Below are 19,464 nucleotides of genomic sequence, written 5' to 3'. Positions count from 1 at the left end.
CGTGACGGTGGCACTGTATTATCCTCAAAGTAGGCAAAGAAGGTGTTTAGTTTGTCTGGAGGTGTTCAGTTTGTCTCTTTGTTTCTTGGGACCTAGAACAAGCATCTCTGTTTAGACTGAGTTTAAAGGTAAAAACAAATCTGCAATCCACGTCCTTATGTCTGAAACACAGGCTTCCGTGGTAAGCAATTTTGCGGCTTCACCATGTTTCATTGAAATATACAGCTGTGTGTCGTCTGCACAGCAGTGAACGTTTCCGAATGACATCACCAAGAGGTAATATACAGTTGAAGTAGAACGTTTACATACACCTTAGCCAAATACATTTAAACTCAGCTTTTCACAATTCCTGACATTTAATCCTCGTAAAAAATCCCTGTTTTAGGTCAGTTAGGATCACCACTTTATTTTAAGAATGTGAAATGTCAGAACTATAGTAGAGAGAATTATTTATGTCAGTTTTTATTTCTTTCATCACATTCCCAGTGGGTCAGAAGTTTACATACACCCAATTAGTGTTTGGTAGCATTGCCTTTAAATTGTTTAACTTGGGTCAAATGTTTCGGGGAAGCCTTCCACAAGCTTCCCACAATAAGTTGGGTGAATTTTGGCCCATTCCACCTGACAGAGCTGGTGTAGCTGAGTCAGGTTTGTAGGCCTCCTTGCTCGCACACACTTTTTCAGTTCTGCCCACAAATTTTCTATGGGATTGAGGTCAGGGCTATGTGATGGCCACTCCAATACCTTGACTTTGTTGTCCTTAAGCCATTTTTCCACAACTTTGGAAGTATGCTTGGGGTCATTGCCCGTTTGGAAGACCCATTTGCGACCAAGCTTTAACTTCCTGACTGATGACTTGAGATGTTGCTTCAATATACACTGCTCAAAAAAATAAAGGGAACACTAAAATAACACATCCTAGATCTGAATGAATGAAACATTCTTATTAAATACTTTTTTCTTTACATAGTTGAATGTGCTGACAACAAATCACACAATAATTATCAATTAAAATCAAATTTATCAACCCATGGAGGTCTGGATTTGGAGTCACACTCAAAATTAAAGTGGAAAACCACACTACAGGCTGATCTAACTTTGATGTAATGTCCTTTAAAACAAGTCAAAATGAGGCTCAGTAGTGTGTGTGGCCTCCACGTGCCTGTATGACCTCCCTACAACGCCTGGGCATGCTCCTGATGAGGTGGCGGGAGGTCTCCTGAGGGATCTCCTCCCAGACCTGGCCTAAAGCATCCGCCAACTCCTGGACAGTCTGTGGTGCAACGTGGCGTTGGTGGATGGAGCGAGACATGATGTCCCAGATGTGCTCAATTGGATTCAGGTCTGGGGAACGGGCGGGCCAGTCCATAGCAGCAATGCCTTCCTCTTGCAGGAACTGCTGACACACTCCAGCCACAATAGCATTGTCTTGCATTAGGAAGAACCCAGGGCCAACCGCACCAGCATATTTTCTCACAAGGGGCTTGAGGATCTCATCTCGCTACCTAATGGCAGTCAGGCTACCTCTGGCGAGCACATGGAGGGCTGTGCGGCCCCCCAAAGAAATGCAACCCCACACCATGACTGACCCACCGCTAAACCGGTCATGCTGGAGGATGTTGCAGGCAGCAGAACGTTCTCCACGGCGTCTCCAGACTCTGTCACGTCTGTCACATGTGCTCAGTGTGAACCTGCTTTCATCTGTGAAGAGCACAGGGCGCCAGTGGCGAATTTGCCAATCTTGGTGTTCTCTGGCAAATGCCAAACGTCCTGCACGGTGTTGGGCTGTAAGCACAACCCCCACCTGTGGACGTCGGGCCCTCATACCACCCTCATGGAGTCTGTTTCTGATCGTGAGCAGACACATGCACATTTGTAGCCTGCTGGAGGTCATTTTGCAGGGCTCTGGCAGTGCTCCTCCTTGCACAAAGGCAGAGGTAGCGGTCCTGCTGCTGGGTTGTTGCCCTCCTACGGCCTCCTCCACGTCTCCTGATGTACTGGCCTGTCTCCTGGTAGCGCCTCCATGCTCTGGACACTACGCTGACAGACACAGCAAACCTTCTTGCCACAGCTCGCATTGATGTGCCATCCTGGATGAGCTGCACTACCTGAGCCACTTGTGTGGGTTGTAGACTCCGTCTCATGCTACCACTAGAGTGAAAGCATCGCCAGCATTCAAAAGTGACCAAAACATCAGCCAGGAAGCATAGGAACTGAGAAGTGGTCTGTGGTCACCACCTGCAGAACAACTCCTTTATTGGAGGTGTCTTGCTAATTGCCTATAATTTCAACCTGTTGTCTATTCCATTTGCACAACAACATGTGAAATTTATTGTCAATCAGTGTTGCTTCCTAAGTGGACAGTTTGATTTCACAGAAGTGTGATTGACTTGGAGTTACATTGTGTTGTTTAAGTGTTCCCTTTATTTTTTTGAGCAGTGTATATATCCACATAATTCTCCTTCCTCAGATGCCATCTATTTTGTGAAGTGCACCAGTCCCTCCTGCAGCAAAGCACCCCCACAACATGATGCTGCCACCCCCGTGCTTCACGGTTGAGATGGTGTACTTCGGCTTGCAAGCCTCCCCCTTTTTCCTCCAAACATAACGATAGTCATTATGGCCAAATGACCAGTTCTATTTGTGTTTCATCAGACCAGAGGACATTTGTCCAAAAGTACGATCTTTGTCCCCATGTGCAGTTGCAAACCGCAGTCTGGCTTTTTTATGGTGGGTTTGGAGCAGTGGCTTCTTCCTTGCTGAGCGGCCTTTCAGGTTATGTTGATATAGGACCTGTTTTACTGTGGATATAGATAGTTTTGTACCTGTTTCCTCCAGCATCTTCAAAAGGTCCTGTTGTTGTTCTGGGATTGATTTGCACTTTTCGCACCAGAGTACGTTCATCTCTAGGAGACAGAACACATCTCCTTCCTGAGTGGTATTACGGCTGCGTGGTCCCATGGTGATTATAGTTGCGTACTATTGTTTGTACAGATTAATGTGGTACCTTCAGGCATTTGGAAATTGCTCCCAAGGATGAACCAGACTTGTGGAGGTCTACAATTTTTTTTCTGAGGTCTTGGCCGATTTCTTTTGATTTTCCCATGATGTCAAGCAAAGAGGCACTAAGTTTGAAGGTAGGCCTTGAAATACATCTACAGGTACACCTCCAATTGACTCAAATTATGTCAATTAGCAAATCAGAAGCTTCTAAAGCCATGACATCATTTTCTGGAATTTTCCAAGCTGTTTAAAGGCACAGTCATCTTAGTGTATGTAAACTTCTGACCCACTGGAATTGTGATACAGTGAATTATAAGTGAAATAATCTGTCTGTAAACAATTGTTGGAAAAATGACTTGTGTCATGCACAAAGTAGATGTCCTAACCAACTTGCCAAAACTATAGTTTGTTAACAAGAAATTTGTGGAGTGGTTGAAAAATGAATTTTAATGACTCCAACCTAAGTGTATGTAAACTTCTGACTTCCACTGTATATTTAGTTGGAACTATAGTGGTCCTAGAACAGAATCTTAAGGATCACCAAAACTTACCACTGATTTGTCAGATGACAAACCATCCACAGAGACGAACTGATAACTTTCAGACAGATAAGATCTAAACCGGGCAAGAATTTGTCTGCGTAGACCAATTAGGGCAAAGCACAAAGGAGTGAAAGAAATGTACCACAGCAAACACACCAATAGGGGTCAAGTTTATAATACTCTGAAGCTTCTACCAAGATCTCATTTCCTAAGAGATCTAAATTGCTGTCTTCCAGGTTAGTACAGTTAGATGAGTCATAACTGTGTGACTGGCGGCATGGCACGGCCCAAACCCTGTAACCGTCTGCCCACAGTCCACCTGGCAGGCTCTAGATAACCATGCCAGAGAGGACGGAGGTGTCAACACAGTCAGAACTTAAAAGAAGTCCATAACCTATTGGTTCTTGAAAAGATTAAAGGTCAGAGTTAAAGTTACAGTTAGCTAATAGAATCATATTTCTGGATAGAAAACGTGGTACATTTATTCCGTTCTTCCCTGCGTGGCCAGAGAGCTGAGCTGACCCACTCCGCCTCCACACCCTCAGAGTCCCACCTCCAGCTGCTCTGGTGTTAAATCTCACAGCTATGCTTCCACCACTTCATGCAACCCTGTGTGTAACAAGGAACTGACCCCCCCCCCCCCCCCCCCCCCCCCCGCCTCCCCTCCCCCACAGAAGCAACTGTAGATAAGAATGCGGAGGATATTATTATGTAAAATATATATTGTATAATCTTTATTTATCAGGGCTAACACTAGTCCTCCACACATTTACCACCCTGTGTGTGTGTGTGTGTGTGTGTGTGTGTGTGTGTGTGTGTGTGTGTGTGTGTGTGTGTGTGTGTGTGTGTGTGTGTGTGTGTGTGTGTGTGTGTGGGGGGGAGAGGCTCAGGGTGCCGTTCTGACTAATTAACACTTTGTTTGTTTGTCTCTGAGTTGTCGCTTGCGCTCCTAATTGCACAGAAAAGCTATTTCCACATCAAAGAAAAACACTTTACAAACCAACCAAGTCGGAGACTTTGTACCTTAAGTGGATCAAAATGTATTCTCTGTGGTGCTATACGTTTTGTATGTTGTTTTTTTTGCTCTTTAATTGTCTTTTGACATCTAGCAAAGAACCAGTAATTCATCATATGCAATGACAGAGAGGTATGTGTAGGTGTACTCTACATGCAGTCTTGTGTGCTTCCAGGGCTTATGCCTAGGTAAGATTTAGGTTAATGGGCTAACGCGGTCTTGAACCGCACTGGCCACCTGCGTTAGAAACCCACTTGGTCACACAGTGAGCCGTCATGACCTCTGACCTCTGCCCTTTAACCCTTGTCCTTTAGGTATGATGAGCCACCCTCCCATTCCCATCACAGAGCTGGCTGAACACACAGAGATACTCAAGGCCAACGATAGCCTGCGTCTGTCTCAGGAGTACGAGGTGAGAGCGACAGCATGGAGGATGGATGAACATGAGTCATAGGACCTGGTTTTCTACTCAAGGATGTGTACCAGTTGCCCCTTGCAAACTTAAATGGCATCCTATTCTAGACTCCTATAAAGGAGGAGAAAACATTGCAACTGTGTTTTCCATCCTTTAACTCTTCATCTCTGTTTCCTTGTCCTCTCAGTCCATTGACCCTGGTCAGCAGTTCACCTGGGAGCCTAACCCCAACCTTTTACCTCTGTGTTGTAGTCCATCGACCCTGGTCAGCAGTTCACCTGGGAGCCTAACCCCAACCTTTTACCTCTGTTGTAGTCCATCGACCCTGGTCAGCAGTTCACCTGGGAGCCTAACCCCAACCTTTTACCTCTCTGTGTTGTAGTCCATCGTCCCTGGTCAGCAGTTCACCTGGGAGCCTAACCCCAACCTTTTACCTCTCTGTGTTGTAGTCCATCGACCCTAGTCAGCAGTTCACCTGGGAGCTTAACCCCAACCTTTTACCTCTCTGTGTTGTAGTCCAACTACCCTAGTCAGCAGTTCACCTGGGAGCCTAACCCCAACCTTTTACCTCTGTGTTGTAGTCCATCGACCCTAGTCAGCAGTTCACCTGTGAGCCTAACCCCAACCTTTTACCTCTGTGTTGTAGTCCATCGACCCTAGTCAGCAGTTCACCTGGGAGCCTAACCCCAACCTTTTACCTCTCTGTGTTGTAGTCCATCGACCCTAGTCAGCAGTTCACCTGGGAGCCTAACCCCAACCTTTTACCTCTGTGTTGTAGTCCATCGACCCTAGTCAGCAGTTCACCTGGGAGCCTAACCCCAACCTTTTACCTCTCTGTGTTGTAGTCCATCGACCCTAGTCAGCAGTTCACCTGGGAGCCTAACCCCAACCTTTTACCTCTCTGTGTTGTAGTCCATCGACCCTAGTCAGCAGTTTACCTGTGAGCCTAACCCCAACCTTTTACCTTTGTGTTGTAGTCCATCGACCCTAGTCAGCAGTTCACCTGGGAGCACTCCAACCTGGAGGTGAACAAGCCCAAGAACCGCTATGCTAACGTCATCGCCTACGACCACACCCGCGTCGTCCTCGCCCCCAATGAAGGTTCAAGTCCAGGTACAGCTTATGAGATGTTGGCCTCACTTGTAAGACAAGAAATCATTGTACAGTGAATGACACCCTTCATCTTGTCCAGGTAGAGGTCAAATACTGGATGGATTCAATTCAGATTGTAGTGGCGGTTGCAGGGAACCAGATAAAGTCTATAGTCCTGAACTAAGACATTTTCAATGACGTCAATCGAACTTAACAACTCTCCTCTTCCCTCCACATTCTCCCCCTCCATATGCAGGTATCCTGGGCAGTGACTACATCAATGCTAACTACATAGACGGCTACAGGAAGCAGAATGCCTACATTGCCACACAGGGCCCGCTGGCAGAGACATTCGGGGACTTCTGGAGGATGGTGTGGGAACAGAGAGCAGCCTCTGTGGTCATGATGACCAGACTGGAGGAGAAGTCACGGGTGAGACGGGACAGAGACAGGAGAAGGAAACACTCATCCACTCACTGACATGATCTACTGTAGGGCAACACTCATCCACTGGGTGTTATCTACACTCTTAGAAAAAAAGGGTTCTTCGTTTGTCCCAATAGGAGAACCGTTTTTGGTTCTAGGTAGATCCCTTTTGTGGTGAAAATGTGACTCACCACCTGGATTTGGTCTTATGTAGCAACATTTGAAATTGTGTTTTTTACATTGGATAAAAGTAGAGACTCAGAGCTACAAAATGGCATATCATGCACTGCATTTTTGAGGACCAATGGGAAAGTAAATCTGCTTTGAAAGTTGATAAACTTGTAAACTTTTGCTTGAAATGAAACCACTTTCTGTAAAAATTAGAAACATGTAATATCTGAAAATGTAGCTAGCTGGACTATCTTACCTGTATACATCATCATGCATTATGGACGCGTCTTCCTGTAAGGAATGCCATACCACGGATGCACTTAGTTTGAAGATGTAATCCGGAGACAGGTGTTTTCTCCATCTCTTTAGCTATCAAACTCTAATTCCACTAATTTCAAAACTCAAACCTCCAGAAAGTGGAGAGCAACACTTATGCAGCTCCACTACACATTTAAAAAAGCAGTGTTCAACAGGATTACCAACACAGACTGACCAGCTCAAATAGACAGAAGCCTTCAATATGACAGACCAATCCGAACTCCCCTCGGGATATCCAGCCCACTCATTACTCATTATCTCAGCCAAGCATGACTAGTGGGAAGGTATTTTTCTGTGGCTTAACCAACAAGGCTAGAAATGTAACAATTGTATTCGTATTTACAGATGGCAAACAAGTTTTTTATTAAGGCACATGAAAGTTCACATGTTCTAGAAGGCATTTTCTGAAGAAAAGAAAAAAACTAGTTTCCTGAAACTTGTCACAAGCAATAATAATTAGAACCATTTACTGGTGAAAGGGTTCCACGTAGAACCTTGTATTAGTTCCACGTAGAACCTTGTATTAGTGAAAGGGCTCCACTTGGATCCAAAAAGATGTTTTATTGTCAAAGGGTTCACCTATCACGACAATTGAAAACTCTTTATGGTTCCAGGTAGCACCTTCTTTTCTAAGAGTGTGCTGTAGGGAAAAACCCAGCTACTATGAAGGGGACGAGGACTTTCATTCACTGTAAGGTGGAGTCATCCACTATTTAAGGGCTCTGTCATCTACTGTAGGGCACTACTGTCATGCACTCAGTGTCATCCAATAGTCTAGTTCACTGAAGGTTACTAGGAGGCTGTCATCCACTGTAGGTCACTTTACAGGGCCCAGTCATGAGTCATCCACTGTAGGTCACTTTATAGGGCCCAGTCATGAGTCATCCACTGTAGGTCACTTTACAGGGCCCAGTCATGAGTCATCCACTGTAGGTCACTTTATAGGGCCCAGTCATGAGTCATCCACTGTAGGTCACTTTACAGGGCCCAGTCATGAGTCATCCACTGTAGGTCACTTTATAGGGCCCAGTCATGAGTCATCCACTGTAGGTCACTTTATAGGGCCCAGTCATGAGTCATCCACTGTAGGTCACTTTATAGGGCCCAGTCATGAGTCATCCACTGTAGGTCACTTTATAGGGCCCAGTCATGAGTCATCCACTGAGGATGACATTGATGATGTTGTTATTGATGATGATGATGTTACTGACAATGATCATTTTAATAACAGTGATGCTGATGAAGTTGTCTCCTGCTCCTGTAGATAAAGTGTGACCAGTACTGGCCGACCCGGGGTACAGAGACCTATGGGATGACTCAGGTCACCATACTGGACACTATGGAACTGGCCACATTCTGCGTGCGCACCTTCTCCCTGCAGAAGGTCAGTACACACAAACGCATGCACAAATACTGTACACACACACATACATAGAAGCACACTTATACACACACACACACACACACACACACACACACACACACAGACACACACACACACACAAACTCCACTTCACCTCCCTTGTCTTTTCTCCCTCCTCTCTATTCCTCTGTTCTTTTGGTAAATCCCCTGTCATTTGCTGTTGATTAATTTACTGTCATGCCTCATGATACTTCTACACTGTCGGCTAATGAACCAGAAACAATTTGAAGGGATTTGAATTCAAATCTGCGCTGTCACTCTATGAGAAAAGAGCAGAGAACAAAGAGGATGTTGTTAGGCAGTAGTTAATGGAGCATTGCATTCTATCCAGTCAGCCAGTCAGTTTGAGCTTGTGTTACTGCTACTACAATACCACTAGATCCTGAATATTCTAACTAATCTAGGATATAGAGCCATACCAGGCCTCAGTGTCCCAAATACAGAAACTGAAGTAGGCCAGCTGTCTTTGAAGTGTTCTGAGGTTTTGTACATGAATATGTCAATTAATATGTTATGTAATGTCTGGAAGCATAACTATTATGCATGTGGAGAACACAGATGCTTTTGTCTGGTTTCTGAAAGTTTCTGTCCCTGCCACTGTGTCTCATAAAGTAGTAATGATAATACTGCCTTCCCCTCCTCTCCTCTCCTCTCTCCTCTCCTCTCCTCCCGCTCCTCTCTCCTCTCCTCTATCCTCTCTACTCTCTCCTTTCTATTCTCTAATCTCTACTCCCCTCTCTCCTCTATACTCTACTCTCTCTCCTCTCCTCTCCTCTCCTCTCCTCTCCTCTCCTCTCCTCTCCTCTCCTCTCCTCTCCTCTCCTCTTCTCCTCTCCTCTTCTCCCTACTCTTCTCCCTACTCTTCTCCCTACTCTTCTCTCTCCTCTCTACCCTTCTCTCTCCTCTCTACTCTTCTCTCTTCTCTCTCTCTCTCTCTCTCTCTCCTCTCCTCTCCTCTCTCCTCTCCTCTCTCCTCTCCTCTCCTCTCCTCTCCTCTCCTCTCCTCTCCCCTCCCCTCCCCTCCCCTCCCCTCCCCTCCCCTCTCCTCTCCTCTCCTCTCCTCTCCTCTCCTCTCCCCTCCTCTCCTCTCCTCTCCTCTCTCCTCTCCTCTCCTCTCCTCTCCTCTCCTCTCCTCTCCTCTCCTCTCCTCTCCTCTCCTCTCCTCTCCCCTCCCCTCCCCTCCCCTCCCCTCCCCTCCCCTCCCCTCTCCTCTCCTCTCCTCTCCTCTCCCCTCCCCTCCCCTCCCCTCCCCTCCCCTCCTCTCCCCTCTCCTCTCCTCTCCTCTCCTCTCCTCTTCTCCCTACTCTTCTCCTCTCCTCTTCTCCTCTCCTCTTCTCTCTACTCTTCTCTCTACTCTTCTCCTCTCTACTCTTCTCTTCTCCTCTCTACTTTTCTCTTCTCCTCTCTACTTTTCTCTTCTCCTCTCTACTCTTCTCTCTCCTCTCTACTCTTCTCTCTCCTCTCTCCTACCTCCTCTCTACTCTCCTCTTCTCTCCTCTCTTCTCTCCTCTCTTCTCTCTACACTTCTCTCTTCTCTCTACACTTCTCTCTTCTCTCTACACTTCTCTCTCCTCTACTCTCTTCTCCCTACTCTCCTCTCTTCTCTTCTCCTCCCTTCTCTCTCCTCTCTCCTCTACTCTCCTCTCCTCCCTACTCTCCTCTGCTCTCCTCTTCTCCCTACTCTCCTCTTCTCTCTACTCTCCTCTCTACTCTCCTCTCTCCTACCTCCTCTCTACTCTCCTTTATTCACTCCTCCTCTCCCCTACTCTCCTCCCCTCTCTCCTCCCTACTCTTCTCCCTACTCTCCTCTCCTCTACTCTCCTCTACTCTACTCTACTCTACTCTCTTCTCCCTACTCTCCTCTCCTCTCCCCTACTCTCCTCTCCTCTCTCCTCCCTCCTCGCCTCTCCTCTCCTCTCCTCTCTTCTCTCTCCTTTCTCCTCTCATCTCCTCTCCTCTCATCTCTCCTCCCTACTCTCCTCTATTCTCTCCTCTCCTCTCTTCTCCCTACTATCCTCTTCTCTCTACTCTCCTCTCTCCTACCTCCTATCTACTCGCCTCTATTCTCTCCTCTCCTCTCCTCTCCCCTACTCTCCTCTCTCCACCCTACTCTCCTCCCTACTCTCCTCTTCTCCATACTCTCCTCTCCTCTCCTCTCCTCTCCTCTCCTCTCCCCTACTCTCCTCTCCTCTCTCCTCCCTCCTCGCCTCTCCTCTCCTCTCCTCTCTTCTCTCTCCTTTCTCCTCTCATCTCCTCTCCTCTCATCTCTCCTCCCTACTCTCCTCTATTCTCTCCTCTCCTCTCTTCTCCCTACTATCCTCTTCTCTCTACTCTCCTCTCTCCTACCTCCTATCTACTCGCCTCTATTCTCTCCTCTCCTCTCCTCTCCCCTACTCTCCTCTCTCCACCCTACTCTCCTCCCTACTCTCCTCTTCTCCATACTCTCCTCTCCTCTCCTCTCCTCTCCTCTCCTCTCCTCTCCTCTCCCCTCCCCTCCCCTCCCCTCCCCTCTCCTCTCCTCTCCTCTCCTCTCCTCTCCTCTCCTCTCCTCTCCTCTCCTCTCCTCTCCCTACTCTTCTCCTCTCCTCTTCTCCTCTCCTCTTCTCCCTACTCTTCTCTCTACTCTTCTCTCTACTCTTCTCTCTACTCTTCTCTTCTCCTCTCTACTCTTCTCTTCTCCTCTCTACTTTTCTCTTCTCCTCTCTACTTTTCTCTTCTCCTCTCTACTCTTCTCTCTCCTCTCTACTCTTCTCTCTCCTCTCTCCTACCTCCTCTCTACTCTCCTCTATTCTCTCCTCTCCCCTACTCTCCTCTATTCTCTCCTCTCCCCTACTCTCCTCTTCTCTCTACTCTTCTCCCTCTCCTCTCCTCTCCTCTCCTCTCCTCTCCTCTCCTCTCCTCTCCTCTCCTCTCCTCTCCTCTCCTCTCTTCTCCTCTCCTCTCCTCTCCTCTCTTCTCCCTACTCTCTTCTCTCCTCTTCTCTCCTCTCTTCTCTCCTCTCTTCTCTCTACACTTCTCTCTTCTCTCTACACTTCTCTCTTCTCTCTACACTTCTCTCTCCTCTACTCTCTTCTCCCTACTCTCCTCTCCTCTCTTCTCTTCTCCTCCCTTCTCTCTCCTCTCTCCTCTACTCTCCTCTCCTCCCTACTCTCCTCTGCTCTCCTCTTCTCCCTACTCTCCTCTTCTCTCTACTCTCCTCTCTACTCTCCTCTCTCCTACCTCCTCTCTACTCTCCTTTATTCACTCCTCCTCTCCCCTACTCTCCTCCCCTCTCTCCTCCCTACTCTTCTCCCTACTCTCCTCTCCTCTACTCTCCTCTACTCTACTCTACTCTACTCTCTTCTCCCTACTCTCCTCTCCTCTCCTCTCCCCTACTCTCCTCTCCTCTCTCCTCCCTCCTCGCCTCTCCTCTCCTCTCCTCTCTTCTCTCTCCTTTCTCCTCTCATCTCCTCTCCTCTCATCTCTCCTCCCTACTCTCCTCTATTCTCTCCTCTCCTCTCTTCTCCCTACTATCCTCTTCTCTCTACTCTCCTCTCTCCTACCTCCTATCTACTCGCCTCTATTCTCTCCTCTCCTCTCCTCTCCCCTACTCTCCTCTCTCCACCCTACTCTCCTCCCTACTCTCCTCTTCTCCATACTCTCCTCTACTCTACTCTTCTCTACTCTACTCTACTCTACTCTACTGTCTTCTCGCTACTCTATTCTCTTCTCCCTACTCTACTCTAGTGTCTTCTCCCTGCTCTACTGTCTTCTCCCTACTCTACTCTCTTCTCCCTACTCTCCTTTCTCACAGAATGGCTTGATGAAGGTGGTAATAGTTGTGGTAGTAATGATAACAATCTCTTCCCATCTCCTCTCCTCTCTCAGAATGGTTGTAATGAGCGGAGGGAGGTACGTCAGTTCCAGTTCACTGCCTGGCCAGACCACGGTGTACCAGAGTACCCCACTCCGTTCCTGGCCTTCCTACGCAGGGTTAAAGCCTGCAACCCCCCTGATGCTGGTCCTGTCATCGCACACTGCAGGTACGAGGACACACACATATACCCACACACAAACATATACCCACACACACACATATACCCACACACACACACATATACCCACACACACACACATATACCACACACATATACCCACACATGCATATACCACACACATATACCACAAACATATACCCACACACACATCTACCCACACACACATATACCCACACACACATATACCCACACACACATATACCCACACACACATATACCCACACACACACACATATGCATTCACACACATATACCCACAAACACATATACCCACACACACACATATACACACACATATACCCACACACACATACACCAACACACACACATATGCCCACACACACATATATACCACACACACATTTACCCACACACACACATATACCCACACACATGTACCACAGACCCATATATCACACACACACATATACCACACACACATATACCCACATATACCATAGACACATATACCCACACACACATATATACACACACACACATATATACCCATACACACATATACCCACACACACATATACCCACACACACATATACCCACACACACATATACCCACACACACACATACACCAACACACACACATACACCAACACACACACATAAACCAACACACACAAATACACCAACACACACACATATACTCACACACACACACACACACATATACTCACACACACATATACCCCACACACACATATACCACACACACACACACACACACACATATATACCACACACATATACCACACACACATACACCAACACACACACATATACCAACACACACAAATACACCAACCGACACACATATACCACACACACACACACATATACCCACACACACATATACCCACACACACATATACCCACACACACATATACCCACACACACATATACCCACACACACATATACCCACACACACATATACTCACACACACACACACATATACTCACACACACATATACCCCACACACACATATACCACACACACACACACACACACATATACCCACACACACATATACCACACACATATACCACACACACATACACCAACACACACACATATACCAACACACACAAATACACCAACCGACACACATATACCACACACACACAACACACACACATATACCCACACACACATATACCCACACACACATATACCCACACACACATATACCCACACACACATATACCCACACACACATATACCCACACACACATATACCCACACACACATATACCCACACACACATATACCCACACACACATACACCAACACACACAAATACACCAACACACACACATATAACACACACACACACACATATACTCACACACACATATACCCCACACACACATATACCACACACACACACACACACACATATACCCACACACACATATACCACACACATATACCACACACACATACACCAACACACACATACACCAACACACACACATATACCAACACACACAAATACACCAACCGACACACATATACCACACACACACACACATATACCCACACACACATATACCCACACACACATATACCCACACACACACATACCCACACACACACATACCCACACACACATACACCAACACACACAAATACACCAACACACACAAATACACCAACACACACACATATACCACACACACACACACACACATATACTCACACACACATATACCCCACACACACATATACCACACACACACACACACACATATACCCACACACACATATACCACACACATATAACACACACACATATACCACACACATATAACACACACACATACACCAACACACACACATATACCAACACACACAAATACACCAACCGACACACATATACCACACACACACACACATATACCCACACACACATATACCCACACACACATATACCCACACACACATATACCCATACACACATCTACCCACACACACATCTACCCACACACACATCTACCCACACACACATCTACCCACACACACATCTACCCACACACACATCTACCCACACACACATATACCCACACACACACATCTACCCACACACACACATATACCAACACACACACATACACCAACACACACACACACATATACCACACACACACACATATACCACACACACACACACATACCACACACACACATACCACACACACACACACATATCACACACATATACACCAACACACATATACACCAACACACATATACACCCACACACACATATACCCACACACACATATACCCACACACACATATACCCACACACACATATACCCACACACACATATACCCACACACACATATACCCACACACACATATACCCACATGCAAATACCACACACATATACCCACACACACATATACCACACACACACATATACCACACACACACATATACCACACACACACATGTACCCACACACACATATACCACACACACATATACCACACACACACACACACACACACACACACACACACATATACCACACACACATACCACCCACCTGCAACATGTAAACAGCACATACTCACACACCCTGGATCCAGTCACCCAAACATGACTGTCTTGAAGAATTGCCACTGACAGTTCAGTAGGTATGTTTACACTCATAGATATCTTCCTCTCTTTCTTTCTCTCTTTCTTACCTCTCTCAGTGCGGGTGTGGGTCGTACCGGTTGCTTCATCGTGATCGACGCCATGCTGGAACGGATCAGACACGAGCGCACGACCGACATCTATGGTCACGTGACTCTGATGAGGTCACAGCGGAACTACATGGTACAGACGGAAGACCAGTACGGCTTCATCCACGAGGCGCTGCTGGAAGCAGTGGCTTGTGGGAACACAGAGGTGGCGGCCCGGAGCCTGTTCTCCTACATGCAGAAGCTGGGCAAGGTGGAGAGTGGAGAGCACGTCACTGGCATGGAGCTGGAGTTCAAGGTAAACATAGAAATATATCAGATAGAACAGAAATACATCACCGGCATGGAGCTGGAGTTCAAGGTAAACATAGAAAGACCAGGTATTGAAATACAAACAGTAGCATACATTTAGAATAGAAAACATGTTGAAATATAGTAGAAATACAGTTATTCAATGCAAGTACAGAATAAAAATGAGGAAGAATGCATTGCCCTTTAACTTTGTTCATTGGAACGTGTTTCTGTGGGGGGGAAACTCAATCCCCCCTTCCCCTCCCCCTCCCCCCAGCGTCTGGCCAACACCAAAGCCCACACATCTCGGTTCGTCAGTGCCAACCTGCCATGTAACAAGTTTAAGAACCGCCTGGTCAACATCATGCCCTATGAAACCACCCGCGTCTGTCTGCAGCCAATCCGAGGCCTGGAAGGATCAGATTACATCAACGCCAGCTACATTGATGGATACAGGTAAAGCTCAACCAAGGAAGAATAATTAGTAATATGGGCATCTCATTTCAAGGCATTGTTCCATGATACGTGGACCAGTGGCCATATTTTGGGTCTCAAATGATGCTTATAATATAATTGAAAAATCCAAATGTTAGAAATGTGTCCATTCTATTTCTATGGTGTCTTTACATTGGATCAGAACCCTGTATAACACAACACCCATCGTCTAATGTGTATAGGCAGCAGAGAGGTTACATGGCCACCCAGGGCCCACTGGCTGAGACCACAGAGGACTTCTGGAGGATGCTGTGGGAACACAACTCTACCATCGTGGTCATGCTCACTAAACTGAGAGAGATGGGACGGGTAAGGTTACACACACACAAACACACACGTGCACATACACACACAAACACATCTGCACACGCATGCGCGTATGCTCGCACACACACAGAAACACACCACACAAACACACTCAGAGACACATATACGTACGTGATGCCATCTCTGTACCTCTGTGTGTACCTGCAGGAGAAGTGCCATCAGTACTGGCCCGCAGAGCGGTCTGCTCGGTACCAGTACTTTGTAGTGGATCCCATGGCTGAATACAACATGCCTCAGTATATCCTCAGAGAGTTTAAGGTCACCGATGCAAGGGTGAGTGTGTGAGTGTGTGTGTATATGTGTCCACAATACTGTATATCCTCCTCAGACAAGGCAAGGTCAATGACGCAAGACTGTGTGCCTGTGTGTGTTGCTTGTAAATGACTTATCCCTTTTGTAGCATATTTGATATTGGAATCAGACACCCTGACCTCTCCCCTCTATCTGTCCCTGGCAGCTAACATGTTCCATCGACCCACAGTAGATTACACAGTAGTCAACCCTGTCCTCTCCTGACGCCCTTATCGTGTGTGTGTCTGTGTGTCTGTGTGTCTGTGTGTCTGTGTGTCTGTGTGTCTGTGTGTGTGTGTGTGTGTGTGTGTGTGTGTGTGTGTGTGTGTGTGTGTGTGTGAACTGTAGATTACTCCAGTTAAGCCTGTCCTGTCCTGGCGGCATGTTGACAGATGTTGTATTGATCTCTGTTAAAGTGGAGTCACGCCGTCTGAGCAGAGAACAGACATAATTGGCTAGAGACAGACGGGCCACAGAGTCTGACAGACAAGACAGGACTCATACACATATAAAGCCGACAGAGGGTTGGTGCTCAGCCACCAGAACAGACCTGATAAGACACAACTCTGGTAACAGATAGTACAATAGTTTGTTTGGTTAAATCAGTAGAAGGGACATCTTACCTTCACTTATCCACTCACATAAGGATCAGTGATTACCAGTAACAATATGGAGGATGGTTTGAGTAGTCATACTCAACATTGCTCTCATCAGCACTTCTTCTGCCCGTTCTTTCATCAGGATGGACAATCACGGACAGTTCGTCAGTTCCAGTTCACCGATTGGCCAGAGCAGGGAGTTCCTAAATCTGGAGAGGGCTTCATCGACTTCATTGGCCAGGTGCACAAAACCAAGGAGCAGTTTGGACAGGACGGCCCAATCAGTGTCCACTGCAGGTAAGAGTCATTGCCATAGCTGAAGGTTTGACTAACAATGCTTTCCCCTGATATACTTCACACACCTCATTCTGATTACTGATGTACATTAGTCTAGCCGCTATATGTGTGTGTGTGTGTGTGTGTGTGTGTGTGTGTGTGTGTGTGCAGTGCGGGTGTGGGGCGGACCGGAGTCTTCATCACTCTGAGTATCGTTCTGGAGAGGATGCGTTATGAAGGAGCTGTGGACATCTTCCAGACTGTCAAGATGCTGAGGACACAACGCCCTGCCATGGTACAGACGGAGGTAGGCTTCACAGTCTCACTGTTGAAAACCATGGATATCAGACAAGTACATGTGATTTCTCTGTGTCTGGAAGCCACGGTAATGGTAGGCTGTTGCTCTGTTCTGTCTATTTCCCTGGTTCAGGATGAGTACCAGTTCTCCTACCAGGCTGCCTTGGAGTACCTGGGGAGTTTTGACCACTATGCAACCTAAGAGAGGAGAGGAACTGTCATCCCTCCATCCTTCTGTTCAGATAGAGGTCCACACAGAGACGAGGAACAACGAAAGAGAGGCGCAGACTGGAAAACGACAAAACAATGAACCTTATATCCCACTGGAGGGGTGACGCTACTAACAAGGAGTAATTATACAAGAACAACAACAGCAACATACAAAAGAACAACAACATACAAAACAACAACAACAACATACAAAATAACAACAACATACAAAACAACAACAACAACATACAAAATAACAACAACAACAAACAAAACAACAATAAAATACAGAATAACAACAACAACAACAACATACAAAACAACAATAACATACAAAATAACAACAACAACAAACAAAACAACAATAAAATACAGAATGACAACAACAACAACATACAAAACAACAATAACAACAATAACAACTAGAAAACGTCAAATAAAACCTGTACTCTCAGGAAAGACCTGCAAAGGGTGTGTTGGGAGTCAGAGACAGACTATTACATGTGTAATCCTGCATATTCTTCTTACCTCAGTGTTCAAAATGTGGAGGACTTATAAAACCTGTGTGTTGTGGTCAGCTATTTCAGAAACGAAACCAGTGATGTATAAAAGGACAACAAAAAGCCTGGATATCTGCTGCACCTTAAATGGGTTTTCTATCTTATCTTTCTATCTGTGGGTTTAGTGTACGAGGGGTGAACACTTCCACGTGTCTGTGGGTTTAGTGTACGAGGGGTGAACATTTCCACATGTCTGTCGCTCTGCATTCGTGGTGTCTGTTGCTGCCACAGCTAGTCCTGGTCCACAGCACGGTTTTAGATCTATAGAACTAGAAGGACGGTTTGAGCTGCATGTCTGTGATTGGACACCAGACTCTCCTACCCACAGTGCCAAGAGAAACCATGCTGTTCCGGGGCAGATGGGAAATTAACTTTGACCTCTAATGAGAAGGAGGAATGGTACCCGTCTACATCCAGCATACATGATGATCCATGAGCTCCAGGTTGAGGTTGCCTGTAGGCACAGATCTAGGATCAGTTTACCATCCTGAAATCGTAATCTAAACCATATGGGTGGAAAAACAAAACTGACCTAAGATCATTGTCCGGGGGCAACTTCACCCTACTCCAAGCGTGGATCAATATTATTACCAGTCAATGTTCAGTCATCCATGCTTTGCTTGTTATGTGCTGACATCTTACTATATAGAGTAATGACATTAAAGGTTAAACACAGTTTAGGCAATTCCATTTCAATCCCAGCCTTTCAATCCCAGCCAGTCATTTCGGGAGATGCACTGAAATTACGTGTATGAATTGAAAATTGGCTATATTTTTCTTGGAGGACCATTTCAATGAATGAACAGAATTTGAGTTAATTTCCTTAATAGACTGGAGTGTTTTTTGGGGGGAACATTTTCCACATTCTGCAGAACATTTTGTAATGATCCTATTCATTGTGGTTCAGTGTCTTTGCCTTATGTTTCACCATGTTGGTTTTCAGATGCTTACGTTACATCCAATGTA

The 19,464-nt window shown here is 46.2% G+C and overlaps 1 protein-coding gene across 1 annotated transcript in view; it reads left to right on the top strand.

The window, feature by feature from the left end:
• The window catches only part of LOC120056033 (receptor-type tyrosine-protein phosphatase S-like), a gene marked incomplete at its 5' end in the record, with an annotated part of 98,918 nt that extends 80,728 nt beyond the window's left edge, over positions 1-18,190 (top strand). The window contains 12 exons of the mRNA XM_039004167.1: positions 4,875-4,972; positions 5,953-6,088; positions 6,324-6,499; positions 8,247-8,366; positions 12,273-12,427; positions 15,165-15,450; positions 15,721-15,899; positions 16,121-16,247; positions 16,413-16,538; positions 17,298-17,452; positions 17,603-17,738; positions 17,862-18,190. Coding sequence (XP_038860095.1) covers positions 4,875-4,972; positions 5,953-6,088; positions 6,324-6,499; positions 8,247-8,366; positions 12,273-12,427; positions 15,165-15,450; positions 15,721-15,899; positions 16,121-16,247; positions 16,413-16,538; positions 17,298-17,452; positions 17,603-17,738; positions 17,862-17,930 — 1,763 coding nt within the window. The remainder of the gene's footprint in view (positions 1-4,874; positions 4,973-5,952; positions 6,089-6,323; positions 6,500-8,246; positions 8,367-12,272; positions 12,428-15,164; positions 15,451-15,720; positions 15,900-16,120; positions 16,248-16,412; positions 16,539-17,297; positions 17,453-17,602; positions 17,739-17,861) is intronic.
• Between the last annotated feature and the right edge of the window lie 1,274 nt (positions 18,191-19,464).

The sequence above is a fragment of the Salvelinus namaycush genome, chromosome 11, assembly GCF_016432855.1.
Source record: "Salvelinus namaycush isolate Seneca chromosome 11, SaNama_1.0, whole genome shotgun sequence".
Lineage (NCBI taxonomy): Eukaryota > Metazoa > Chordata > Actinopteri > Salmoniformes > Salmonidae > Salvelinus > Salvelinus namaycush.
The sequence above is the reverse complement of the archived record's forward strand: the minus strand, read 5'-3'. Positions and strand labels throughout refer to the sequence as shown.